We start from the raw sequence: 14,125 nt of genomic DNA, 5'->3' as shown, positions 1-14,125 counted from the left end.
CTCCAATTTATTTTTGTGCAGTGGTTTGCTCTTGTTACTTGCAGTATTTTGAAGATTAGGAAGCAATTGGTCTAATCTTCGTCTGCACGTGTGTATCTGCTTCTCTGCTCTCTTCCTCATAGGTTGTCTTCAGTGCTGTTCTTTGATTATGGTTCCTTACTTCTTTTTGTGTTGGACTTCTTACTCCATCCTTAGCCTCGCCAGTAGCTGAGGCCGGGGGATAAAAGCTGAGTCTGTCCATGTATTTTGTAAATAGCATTCTCACTTGAAACATCTAGGATCAGAATAACTTGTTTCAGCATTGAAAATGTTCTGGCAGTGAAACAGCTTGTATTCACTATGGCTTTCCAGTTGTACTTTCAGAGTACTTTTCATTTCACTCACATTCTGCATGCTGTTTCAAAGCACTGTACAAAAATAATGTTACTAAGTTAGTAAGAGCTTTCTGGGCGTATCTTTTATCTCGTTTATTGTGGGAAAGGTAAGTAAGAGTATACTGACACACTGTCTCCTTATGTAACATAGTTCAGTTAAAGCTGTTTTGTGAAGGCTTCAGGGCAGAGATGCCGAGCGAGCTAACGGAGGAGGTGCAGGCATGGAGGGCAGTGTGGCACTGCTGGATAGAACTGTCCTTGCATGAGGCAAAGTTGGCTTTAGCTCAAAGTCACAGGATCATGCAGAGCATTGCATTTGTGCCAGAGGAAGGCATCTTCATGTTCTCACTGGCAGCAGTGCTGCATGTATTTCAGTGGTTCTGGGTTGTTGGCCAGGTGGCTCATGAAGGCATTGTTCACCTGTAGCAGCAGCCAGCACCGGGCTGTGTGAACTTTCTGGTTCCAGCTGTAGCTGCCTGAAGTATTTCTGTTTGCCGGGCTGACTTTTTACCTCTTTTTTTTACCTCTTCTTTTTTTACCTTTTTACCTCTTCTTTGCTGCCACTGTTGTTGCTCCCTGTGTTGTAAGGAAAGGCAATACACAGCTTGTTTTGCTCTAGTTTTTTGTACCAGAAAGTTCAGTTTGCCCAGGTTGCCACGACACATTGAGTTTCCCTACGGTGTTGCTGCATTTGATGGTAGTATAGCAGCAATAAATCCCAAAGTATTAGGTTAGCTAGAAATGTCTTACCTGGGCTGATCAGCTGCTGTCTTTCCCTGGCAAGGCTATGTTGCTTCTGGTTCCGTGGCTTGTTTGGGATCTGTGCACCGCAAGCCCTTGAGGAGTATCTCTGTGCTCTGATCTTTCTTCTGAAAACTAATCTAGGTAACTGACAAATTGGTTGCTAAATCAAGCACATCCTAATCCTATGCTAAATTTGAGAAGCTTACTTCTAGACTTTCCTCATTTGTTTCTTCTCTTAGGAAGAGTTTTTTTTAGCTTTGTGTTCTTTCATATGTTCCTCTTACTTTTTGTTTCCTGCTCTTTTTTTCCTAAACTAAGTACAAGTTTTTTGCCTGCTGTGTCTTTCATACTGTACCATTTTTCCCTATGTAGTAATTATTTAGGGATCAAGACATTTTTTGAAATGCTGCTTTGTTAGAGCACGTGACTTCAGTGGTCAGAGATTATTCAGTAATAGCTATGTGGAAGCCTCTGTTTGTTTTAAAGAGTCCTATATTTATACCTTAAGATGCTGCAAAGAGGCATGGCCTGAATTTGCATGCCGCTTAGGCAGTTGTTACTAAGCAGTGTTTACAAAGTGCTCCCCCTTTGTTTCATTGGAGTAATTGGTGTTAAGGCATTGAATTGAAAGCAAGGCTACTGCTTGACCTAAACTCCGTTAGTCTGCTTTCCCATTGGCTCTGAAGATAAAGCAGAAATTTTCTGATGTGTTTCTGGATTGGGAAATAGCAAGGGATGAACCCATAAGCAGCTTGTATTGTTTCTTGCTCTTCACTGAATCTCTGAATCTGTGTTGTGCATTTGGATATGCTCAAAAATGTGCTTCCTTTTCTATAGTACTGGGGGACAGAGTCCACTTAGGTTTCTTACAGAATCTTACCGTATTTTAAGCTGCAGGGAGAAATTTGCTCTAGTTTTTGTTTGTGCGGTATCTTTGTTTTTCTTAAGTGAACCCTTAAGCAAAAAATGTCTGGTGTAATTTCCTGGTAGCTTGGGAAGATACTTGCTGTATATTTAGGGTATTGTGTGTGCCAGATAAAAATAAAATACGTGTGCTAGCTGATGTGTGATAAAAATGTAGACAAATGTTATACTTAGTGCTGATTTGCTTCTTAGCAAGGATATTAATATTCATATGTTAAGATGAAATGAATGCACCTCTTTTACAGGCCCTTATATGTATGCTGAACTTGTAGATTTGGGTGGTTAACAGGGGTAAGGTCCTCGGTGTACCGCTCTATTTGTATCTAAATTGGTAGGGGGGTTGTACATTTATTGATGTGCACAGAAAATTTGCAGCATGTGTCAGTTAGTCAGCTGAAGCAATGAGATTGCTGACATGGACAAAATCTTTACAGCAAATGTAACTTATTTCTTTGGAAATCCCCTTATATCCAAAAGCCTTGTGTACAAATTCATCTCAGAATATTCTGTACAAAGGGCTCAGGTGTATCGGTTGTAAGCCTGAAAGTCAGTGTGGGAAGAGGTGAAGATCTTGTATTGCTTGGAAATAGTCATTCCATATTTTTTTGAGAGGAGAATAGGAGAAAACAAATTTCCTATGTTCCAATTTCTTTGGCAGAATGTGGAACCGCACTTTGTTCTTTTTTACTTAAATCTGGATAATCTAGATGCATACATTGGTTGGTTTTAGTAGGGTAAACATTTAATCCAAAGTTTTGCAGAAGATCTGGGCCAAGATTCTTCTTCAGGATAGGTATGTTTGGATGTTAATCCAAAATAGAGTTGTTTATGCCAAGTAAAGGTCTACATTCTTCACAGATATATATTTAATTGTTAATACTTTACTTATGAAAGGTTTATTATACTTTGTCATAATAAAGGGAATTCTAGAGCCAAATCATGTTGTTATAAGTGAAAGTATTTAACTGAATTTTGTGTGGCACTATTTTTACAATTAACAAACTTTTTAGTCACTAAGACTGCAGTATTCAGGTAGCTTTGGTGTCAGCTCACTAGACTGATCTCCCATAAGCATTTCTTGCATTTGTTAAATACTCAGGGTGCTGAGATATTTGCCTATGGTCAGACTATTTTGAATTTGAAGTACTGAATAATTGTTTTTGAGAATTTATAGCTTCAGCAAAATTCAAAGTAAAATGAGCATTTTTCTAAGTCTTCCAAAGGAGAAATTACTGTTGATAATGATGTTGTTATCAAATAAAGCAAGTTATATACTACTGTGGTGTTGGAAGTTGGTGAGGGTAGAAGAGAAAAGCTACTATATACAAATTTAATACACATAAATGTCCTAAGAGTTTTTTTTAGCTTCAGATAAAGAAGACTAGGATAAGTGTGTATTGCTTATGAATCCTACCTAAGTTGTTTTCTCTTACAGTAATATTTTAAATCCTAGAAAGTCTGTTAGGTCCACAAAGATCCTTTGCTACAAACACTAAATGTTTTTTGCTTTCCTTTCCAAGGTAGGTTGTAAAAATATTTTATCACTTTAATGTCTTCTGACGATTGGTATCAAGTCATGCTGCATCTTGTGATCCAGATCTGTGAGCGCATGCTTATGCACAGCTAAACTTGATGCTGTCATTGGGTTATTGTGGGTGTGAACATTGGCAGTGTTTTAATGGTCAGGTATGTTGAGATTTTAATCACAAAGTCAAATAGTTTGGTTATTCTGTGCATTTGTGTCAGATCAAACAGATCTTAAAGTTTGAACTCATTTGAGAGGAAGTAAAAATTGTTGACCTGTAGAGGGCAAAAAATACACAGTGCTCAAAAGCAGAAAGCAAGACTTTACTCTTCATTATTCTCAGATATTTGTTTCACAGGTGTGTCCATCTTCATCCTTGCTGCTTCTTAGAGGTCTGTCAGCTCTTGCTGTCTGTGCTGCCTTTTTGGTTTAGTTTAGTTTGGAAAGTAGTTCGGTGCAAGTACTAGAGCAGTCTAGTAAAACTATAGTCACATTGGTTTTTGTACGATGAAGCTAGGGAAAAGTTGTATGGTTTACTACTTTTTCAAACAATATTTGCTTATGTTCCTGTTCTGAATCCCAGGCGTTTGATAAAGGATTTAGCTCAGTATTTGTCAGTGGCTCGTAAGCAGTAGTTTTCAGCTGTGGCTTGCATGTGTGTGAAGGCCAGTGAACTAACTTCTAAAGATCACGGAAAAGAAAAACTTTTGTCGTTATGATATAAGCTGCTCTAGAGGATTTGACAGCTCTTGTATTTCAGAAAAAGTGTCTGCAAATGTAGGTGGAAACGTGAGTGTTACTCTGTTTGCATAGGAACATATTTTTAGTTTTAGGTAGCGTTTTGCATTTTTTTTAACATTTCTCCCAGATTTATTTGTTTCTTGTAGACTGGTGGGCAGTCAGCAATGGGAAGGTAAATGGTGAGTTGTTGGCAAACTGCTTCGGCAGGAATTTAGAGGTAGAGACAGACCTGTGGATTTTCTGTTTCTTTCTTAAGGTAACCTCTGACCATGAGGCCTGTGGTTGTTGGCTGTCTTGTTCTCACCTGATCGCTCAAAGAATGTTTTGTCTGTCAAGTTTTTTCTATTTAATACCCAGGAGCGCTTCTTTTATGTGACAATATTAAGTCTTCTGGGATGCTCTGAACTGTGGAGATTTTCCTTTCCATCAGTGCAACGTTTTAACGTGGAAGAAGCCAGCTTACCTTTTGCTGGCTGAGGAGCACAGGCAGGCGGGTAGGTCCCAATCTGCTCTGTGGTCCCATAGATTACTGTGGGGTGCTCACCATGCTAATTGGGTGCAGTGAGTAGTGATGCACTGTTCTGTATTGTTGGCTGAAAGCTGCCTTTTTTTTTTTTTTAAACATAGTACCTTTCAGTGTGGTAAGAAAAGAGTATATCTAATGGTCAAGTTGAAACAACAGTACTAAAGTTGTTTCGTACCCTGTGATAAAGACAGCTGTTGCTCTGTAAGCTAAGAAATGATTTGGGGGAGATGTTAATTCAGCTATGCGAGTGTGTGCTTAGTTAAGTGAAAGGTGAACTGTTTTATTTCCTCTCTTTTTCACCTCCACCTTGATCACCCACATGCCTTTCTTATTAATGAAAAGGGCAAGGATACAAAAACCAATGTTTTACATAAGACTTGCATAAATCCACTTGCTTTTTTTTTTTTTCCATGAGTGACTTTTTCAAGCACTCCAAATAGCAGAACAGACATTGATTGAGTGGGAGTCTACTTAATAAATATTTTTTTCCGCAAAAGCTTGACTTTTGTCACTGAGTTGAAGAATGTTAACTAATATAAGTATCTTTTATGCTCATCCCCACGTACACAGTGATACTGCTTTGGCTTAAGGTTTGTTTTTCTTACCTGTTCCTTCAGTAAACAACCAAAATATTACAGAGGGCTGGCCATCCTTTCTTCCTCTGAGTTTAACTTGCTGTGTAACTGAGTAGATGCCCTCTTTCCCCATCTTATCTTAGTGTCTTTAGCTGTTCTTCTGGTCTTTCTTAACTGTTTCTCAATGAAGACTGAAGGCAGTTCAGAATGATATCACATTGTCTTGATTTGACATTGTCTTAATGAAGACAGTATGGAGTGACTGTTGCCACAGAAGTGTAGTGCATCTTCCATTGACTTGTAAACCTGGCAATATCCAGGTGTGAGGGGATGCCTCTTCATGCAAATAAAACCGCTACTCACGGCTCCTCTGCTGTGAGCACCAGCCAGAGCATAGGCACCGTGCAGCTACCTGCAAGTATTCAGAGCCTGGTTGGGTGCTGCAGAGCGAAGGCTGCAGGCAGGGAAGCTGGCCACCTAGGCTCAATACTCCCTGTGTATGTTCTTGGCAGAATTGTTCCCCGTGATCCCCCCCACCAGCCAACTGATTTGTTGTAGACCGCTTGTTTGTGTTTTTTGAAGTAAGCAAGCATAGGGGCTTCAGCCTCCTAATAGTTTATGGTGTTGGACATGTGCCTAGGAAATGGGGTTTGTGCAAGGGCCAAAAGACTTTTGATGTTAGACCTACGTCATAAAACTCAAGTTAGCATGAGGCAAAAAAGTTTCGACACAGCCGTTGAATTTTTTGGCGTGTATGGTCAGACTTTGCTAAGTGCAGAGTTAGCAAAGCATCCTTAAACTGAGATACGCGCCTTATTTTGTGGTAAAGGGTATCTTGGCATTTGTAATGATCTTTAGATGTTGGAGCAGGTGTTCTGGGAGCTGTATGAAAATGTAACTGTGCAGTGATTGCTGCTTGAGAAGTGTTGTCTCAAGGTAGAAATGCAGGTGCTTTACAAGAGGTGGGTTGTCATAAACGCCCGCTAGAAAGGCAAAGGAGAGTGGTTAGTATAAATCACAACATGTGCTCGCTTATTGCAAATTAGGACATAAGTGCACAAAGATCCAGTGCCTAAGCAGGATTCAAAAGTGGACACCTGAGCAACTCCAGAGTGTATGTACCCTGGCTCTTCAGCCAGTTGCACTGTGGCTTTCTGGTTGTCGTAGTCACGTCTGCACTGTCACTATTATCAATACATTGCAGCCTCAGCACATGCATGGCTTCCGTAATGCTCTCCAACAGGTGGGAAGATATTATTTATTTTTATCTATTTTTCAAGTAAGAGGGTGTCTGAGTTATGGCACAGGCTGAGGCATGAATTACTATTCGGTGAAGTACTCTGTATCAACCATGTTTGTTTGTTTGTTATTTCCATGAATATAGAAATCCTGCTGAACATGTGCCAGAGCTATAGAAAAGGAATTCGTTTTTTTTTTTCTTAATCTTTTAGTTAGGCTTAGCCTGGAAATTCTCTTTAGCAGCAAAAATTGATCATACTGATGGATGCAGGAGAAGTTTGAAGTATGCCATATTGTACCAATGTTTCTAGAAAGTGCCTGGTCAAACGTTTCAGATACTGACTGAATAATGTGCTTCTGAATCTGCCCCATTCTTTGGTACTGTGGCTGTTGTGGACCAACCGTTTGACTATAACCATTTTAAAGACTGGTCAGACTGTACATTGAAGGCCAGTGCTCCTTTTGTTCTATGCAGAGGTGTTTCTGATAACTTCATCACCTTGTTGTACTGATTTGTCTGGTGCTGCCTAAAACAAATTTGAGATTATCAATTATTCTCCAGTGAAGGCCTAGGTTTTACTTTAACTTTCACCATAAAAGGTCACTGCTGGACTAAATTCCTTTGTAAAACACTGTTTGTACATGTTTATTATTTTCTTGCTGATAGCAGTCCTGCTTTATTATTTGAAAGCTATCCAAAACAATATATCAATAATTACTGAAATATTCGGCACAGAGCAAAAGCAACCCTCATTATCCTAACTAAAGAGACTTTGCCAACAATATAACTTTATTAGGCAAGCAACATTTATGTGTAAAAGTGAATACTGGGCTACTTTCTGTACCCTGGAACTTGGATAGAGTAGCAGTCAATATTTACTACCCTTCAATCTGTACACTTGTGTAGAATATTTTTCAAAGTGCTTGTTTCAGCGTTTCACTGTATGTAACAAATATATTCAATGATATATTTAAAGTTAGGGTCCATTATAATACTAGACATAATGATTAAGTACTGTCAAGGAACAGATGGCAAGAGAGGACACAACTGGTTTGCAGTCTGCATAGATTTAAGCATGAAGCCATTAAGCTATCACATTCCCATTTCTGATAGATTTTGGTCAATGAAAAATTAAAGACACATAATCCCTGATTATACGAGGCCTCAATCTGTAATTCATGGCACTGGTAATGCTTCAAAATCACCGAAGTTTTCTCTGTATTCAGTGGTTTCCAACTGATGTGGTACTGGGATAGATGCTCTTGTCTGTTTTTACTGCTATTGAAATTAATGTATCTTGTCATAAGTAGGTTGCTCTTAAATGTAAAATTGCTTAAGGGTATCTTTTACTGCTCTGCTTCCTATTGACTTCTAGACAGATTTGCCCTATTTTGCTAGGCTATTTGCCACTGAAGCAGTTCAGTATCTCCACCTAATAAAAGGAGCAATTCAGAGTTTCAGGCATGTCTTGCTTTAAAAATATGTACAGTGTAACTAGCGCAGTAGTCACAAGAATCTTACGTTCTTAAAACAAACAAACACGTTTTTTAAAACTATCTTTTACAAAGGTCAATTTTAGAACTGATTTATTTTCAAAATTACGTCCTTGCATATTGTTGTATTCCCCACAGCGTGTCTTATCATATTTCAGTGGTATTGGACCAAATGTATTCTAATAAGCACAATTATTCAGTATTAATAAAAATTTAGTTGTTATAATTTTTTCTTTAGTAATAGCAATTATTTAATTTAACACTGATATAATTAACTTACTGAAATTGTAATAAATTAGTTGCAACAAGCTGTAAACAAATTTGAAAATGGATGCTTTTGAAAGCAATACAAATTCAGAGATTTATGTTTAGAATTTTATCTCTCTGAAAAAATATTTGTACGTTCTATTACTATTTCTCATTAGTTATTTCAAAATGCTAGTGGGAACATTACGTATCTATTTCTGGCTTGTATCAATCTGACAAAGAACCGTTATACCAGCAATATATAATGGAAAACATAACAGCTAATATCATGCTGTTACTTCTGCTTTGAGAGGAACAAGTTAAGGAGTTAGTACTTTAAGTGCCTTTCTGAGAAGATGGACCGTATTGACTAAATTAAGATTATCTAAAATGCTGTTGTGTGGATCAGGGAGACTACTGAGTTTTAAAGTTGGAGGCTTTGAGAGAATGAGTCCTGGTTATCAGTGTTGGGAAGGGAGTTGGGTTTGATTTTTAAATAATGGAGTTCCTGCTGAAGGACCTCATCACAGTTCTCTTAGTAATGGTGTTCAGTGCAAAAAGTGAACTGTCAAGCCTATTCTTGGCTCTTTAATGTATTTTTGAAGTCCAAAATTGACAGTTCAAGCAGAATCTGAAAGATGAAAGTCAGTGATTGAAAGTGAGTGAATATTGGTAAATTTAAATGCTGAAGTATTATCCTCTTACTAAGCAGACTCTGACTTAAATGTCTAAGTTTCAACGTGTAGGTCATTTTAGTAGCCTATTAATATTTCTGTGTTAATGAAGTATAATAATTTAATTACATAGTATAGTTAGAAAGACAAGTAACTGCAATACGGAGGCGAAGTCCCATTTTGACTGTAAGGTGATGAGGACAGGATTTTATTCCAAGTAGAGTTCGAAACAACCTTTTCCAAGTAGCAGTCATACATATTAGTCATTGCCAGCATTTACTGAGTGAGAGTGTCAAAGAACACTTATCTCTGTTGTTTGAAGAATAATGGCCTAATGTGACAATCTTTACAAAACGGTAAAGCAACCAAAGAAATACACTTTGAAACTTCTGCTAGTTAAGTGAGTTATTGAGGCTATGCATTTAATTTGAAATGATTGGCAGAGATTAATAGTGGTAGTATTTCAGTGTATTTAAGTAACATAATTTTATCCATCCTCAAAAGCAAGGGATTGATCTTTAGAGCTACTGAAAATGTTCTTTTTACCATAACGTGTTTGAGAGTTTTGCTTAAAAATGTTAAAGAAACCTTGGGTTTGAGGGATTCTGTTGGGACTGGGGCCACAATATTTTGAAAAAACGGAAGATTATTTAAGTAAATTTGTTCGTTGCACCAGGTTGTCCTGAGGTTGACATTTGGACTTTAATTGTTGATTGTATCCACCAGCGGAGGATCACATACTTGAGCTGTGAATTTTCTCCAGCAGTGAAGATACAAGTCCAGAGCACGTGTGGCCCAAGTTTCCCCAGAAAAAATAAAAACAACCTCTCAGTAAACTGTTTCTTGCGATTCATGTCCTACCCCAGAAAGACCACTCCACACACACCCTGAGTTACATGCTCTCCATTTTAAGAAACAGGAATGAAACATTTTGACCCCAAATGGTACACCTTTTATAAAAAAACCCAGTAATTTCTGTAAAATGTAAGGCATGTGTCAGCCATTGAGTTGGTCTTGACAGCTGAGGATGTGAATCACATCAGAGAGAGGGAGAGAGGTATATGAGGTAATTTGGTGGAAATAAAGGAATGTCACATTGCTTTCAGCGGTAGTGTGTGTGAGTTAACAACTCAAAAAATGTTTGACATATACCAACGTTAACGCTGACACAAGACTAATGCCACAGAATTTCTGATTATCTTTGTTCATGTTTAATTTGTCAGAGTTGATCCATACGCTTTTGGATTTTCAAGTATCGAGATGGAAAAGATGAAAGATAGGAATGATTTCTTGTAGTACTGCTGTCGAGGTGCCAGCTACGGTATTCTAATAATGCTCCAGTTCCATTAGTGTCTGATAGGGCATCACGTGAGAGATGTGAGTTCCTTGTTTCTGTACTGTGAGGAGAAATGCTTGTATTCAGGAGCAAGGTACAGGTATAACAACGCTCTGTAATTCCTGATCTTGCCTATGTTATGACTTCTGGTTTCAAAAACGTATTTTCTTATCATCCAATAAAGCACAAAGCACGTGTGCCATATCTTTGGTGTATTCAAGTCCTGGTAGTGAAATGTTTTACAATAACACATGAAGATAGCAGTATTGACACAGGCATGGAACTAAGAGCTTGTATCCTAAGAAATCTTGGGCTCTAATTGCTCATGTTTTTCCTACTCCACACAGATAACTTTGCTGATTGTTTTAAGACAAATGACTTATTTGTCTTAAAAGTGTGTAAAGATTAATGTTTGAATAACATCATACTGGCAGTACTATGCAAATACTAAATTTTTAGCTCTTACAAGATCTGCCTAGAGTTTCTAGTACACCTTTTGAAATGACAAAATCTATAGCCTGAGGTTTTATGTCATGTATGATTTGAATTCGTGCAGTTGCACGCTATTTTTATGTTGGTACTAAAATAAAAACTATTATGATATTCAGGAAACTTTAGCGCCCTTTGTTTTGGATGCTGTAAATAGGAGATTCAGATAAAATGTACAGCTGTAGAAATGCAGATGAAGATGATGGGAAAGCCTGTAGATAATCCGATAGTCATTAAGATTAAAGGTGAAGATTAAAGCCCCAAATCGGCCTTTTGGAGGTATCAATGCAGAAGTAGGAGACTTCAGTTGATTTCTGTATGCTATGAGGTCAGAAGGATTTATCCTGGATTTTCTTTTCTGATTTTAACAAATCTGAATGAATTCAGTTTAGAAGGGATTTCAGCTCTGCACATCCACAAAGCATAATCATTTTTAGCTCGTTTAGTTTTTTTACAGCTACAGGTTGACTCAATTAATAAATCCAATGTGACATCTTAGCATAGTTTTGGATAATATATTCTGTAGCATACTTTAATTGTTTATAGCCTTTTATGGAATGTGATGATGAACATTTACAAATGAAGCAATTACCCCTGTAAAAATCTGTGGCCTAATTTTTGTAGATTCCTATTTGTATATACAAGAAAGTAAATGCTATGCAGACTGCTGTCGTTTTTCAGAATGATTGTGTTGGAGGTGCATTTTAAATGTGATCCAGCTCCTCTTTGCAGTAGTGTTTTAATGTTATTTCCATTCATGCTCACAAATCAGGAAGTTTTGATAGCAATAAACTGAAGAAACAGCAAATATATATACTTTAAATATTATAAACGGCAAAAAGAAAAAGCAAAACATTAAAAGGCAAATAAGGTAACTTAAATTTATATGAAAAATATGTAAATTTTGCCTGTAGACGTATTAGTACAAAGAACACACGAAACTACCAATTGAAGTGGTCAGCTGCATTAAAATCATGATACTATCATCTTCAGGGCAGTAGGGGGAATAGCCCTTTTTGAGGGGTTGTTTACACTTACATACTACAGTTGAATTGAGTATCTGTATGGATCCCGTGTGTATCGATGATCTTACAGGTTTAGTCTTGTAGACGTGTAGTTCCTTTAAATAAACTACATGTCTATTCTGTATGATGCATAGTCTTTTTTTCTGGTGTACTCTGCACGGCCTTCGGTTTGCATCAGTAGAACCTGGCTTTCAGGCTACAGGTCCTACGTGTCCTGCCAGGACGATTCACGCAGACCTGTAACCTGCTGCGTTCCATCTCCGAAAGAGCTCTTCAGGACTGCTCTGTGTGAAGGATACACATGTCAGCAGGCACTTCCCGTTTCCCAAATACAGGCATACCTGTCTCTGGCAATACAGGACACCCAAGGAATGGAGGGCAGGCCTGTGATGAGCACCTGTTGCTGCTCAGAACCCAGGTGATCACCTGTGAAAACATACAGAGACCTTCCCTGAAGTGTAACTGTAGAAATTGAAGCATGAGCTCTACTATGCATAAGATAACTACCTCACTTGTATTTAAAATATCTATAACTTTTTCATTAGTATTCGGTTTTGTTCACAACATTATTCAGCTAATTTGTTTTATTGCAAGTTACTCCTCTTTCTGCATTTCATTCCTGAATATAACCCTTCGCCTGTATACGTTATTGAATTTTGTTAAATTGCTGTCAGACCACTTTTGCACTTCATCAGGATCATGCTCAATTGTCATAGTGTTCTTTGAAGGTTTTTGGTTTTTTGTTTCTCCCGGTTTTTGCCGATAGCAGTTCTGGTATTCCATTGTCTAAGTCATTAATGACAATGTTGAATAAAACCAGACCCAGCAGACACACGCCCTTGCGGGCGCCTCCAGTTTGACAGTGAGAAGTTAGTAGTTTTGTGTTCGAGTGCAGTGTTCCAGCTAACTGCACGTTCATCTTGCAATAATATCATTAAACAATGCAATGATATCATTAAATACCGTAAGTTGAGTTGTGCAACTGTATTGAGTGAGTATCTTTGTGAAAGTTAAGAAACTTCACGTTGGCCATCTCCTAGCAATTCTCTAAGCCTTTTACAGGGTGTTGTGGGGGAGTTTCACTGGTTCTGCATTGTTTTCTTTGACAAATCACAATGACTGTTTGTTACTCTCTCTGGTATGTGCTTAACAACATGGTATGTTGTGAGGTGTTGAAAAAGGGTGACTTATTTGCATTTCCAAAGATCCTCACAACTTTTTGAAAGAAAAAGGGATCGATTTCCTATCTGAAACAGAGATAAACCAGTGTATTTCATATATATTTCATATTCCTCGTTTTTGAAAAAGTTAAAACTTAATTCTGATTTTGTGCCTTGTGATAGTAAAATAGCATCATAAAGTTTGTTAGTGTGTAGACATTCATTAATGTAGCCAGTCTAAATTCTGCTATTCATAATAGTCTGCATCATCAATAATTATTACTGATGTCTGTAATGTGTGCTGGAATATTTACATTACAGCTGTGTTCTGCTTTCTGTATTCGTCAGGGATGGGGCTGCTTGTAGAGAAGTGCAAAGCTGTGTCTGTCCGGACAAAAAAAAAAAATAATCTTATATACATTCTCTTGTAACTGTGATGGTTGCTCCCAATTGCACATTACATTATTAGCCTGAACACATTAGGGTGCTAACCTGACTCGTTTCAGAACATACATTTCAGAACAAACATTGACTCTGCAGTCACTTCCACTATTCCTTACTTACTTGTATGGACAAAATGTCACGATAACTAAAACAAGAAGTTGTTATGCTCGCACATTAACTATCTCATTTGTTAAATAGAGAGGTTTAAAGATTAATTTTCAGTGTGTTTAATTTTTTATTATTTTTTTTTTTGCAGTAATCCAAAATCTGCTAATCAGAGGATAAATAAAAAAGTCAACAACGATACATCACTAAGGATTCAGAATTTGTCTATTTTGGTGAAGCAAATAAAAACTTACTATCAGGTCAGTAATTGTTTCTTCTAATACCTTTTGCTTATAGTTGTTTCTAAGTATACTTTTTGCAGTTACACCTTTTAAGGTAATAAAAGTAATGTTTTGAAACACCCCCAATGATTTGTTGGTTTGATCTCCTTTGATCTGCTTCTAACAGTGCATCATGGCAGAGCCTGTACTTCCTCATGTGTACACACATACTGTGTGTTCTTAAAAACTCCACTGTACAGTGAGAATTCCCAGCTGACGTTTC

The 14,125-nt window shown here is 37.6% G+C and overlaps 1 protein-coding gene across 17 annotated transcripts in view; it reads left to right on the top strand.

Annotated features, from left to right (window-relative positions):
* Window positions 1-14,125, top strand: part of CCDC88A (coiled-coil domain containing 88A) — a 100,631-nt gene that overhangs the window by 22,625 nt on the left and 63,881 nt on the right. For all 17 annotated transcript variants that reach the window (XM_083832322.1, XM_083832319.1, XM_083832318.1 and 14 more), the window contains exon 4: window positions 13,773-13,881. In XM_083832322.1, coding sequence (XP_083688448.1) covers window positions 13,773-13,881 — 109 coding nt within the window. The remainder of the gene's footprint in view (window positions 1-13,772; window positions 13,882-14,125) is intronic.

This window comes from Anser anser, assembly GCF_964211835.1.
Source record: "Anser anser genome assembly, chromosome: 3".
NCBI classification, from domain to species: domain Eukaryota; kingdom Metazoa; phylum Chordata; class Aves; order Anseriformes; family Anatidae; genus Anser; species Anser anser.
Note: the sequence above shows the minus strand (reverse complement) of the source record. Positions and strands in the feature narration are given on the sequence as shown.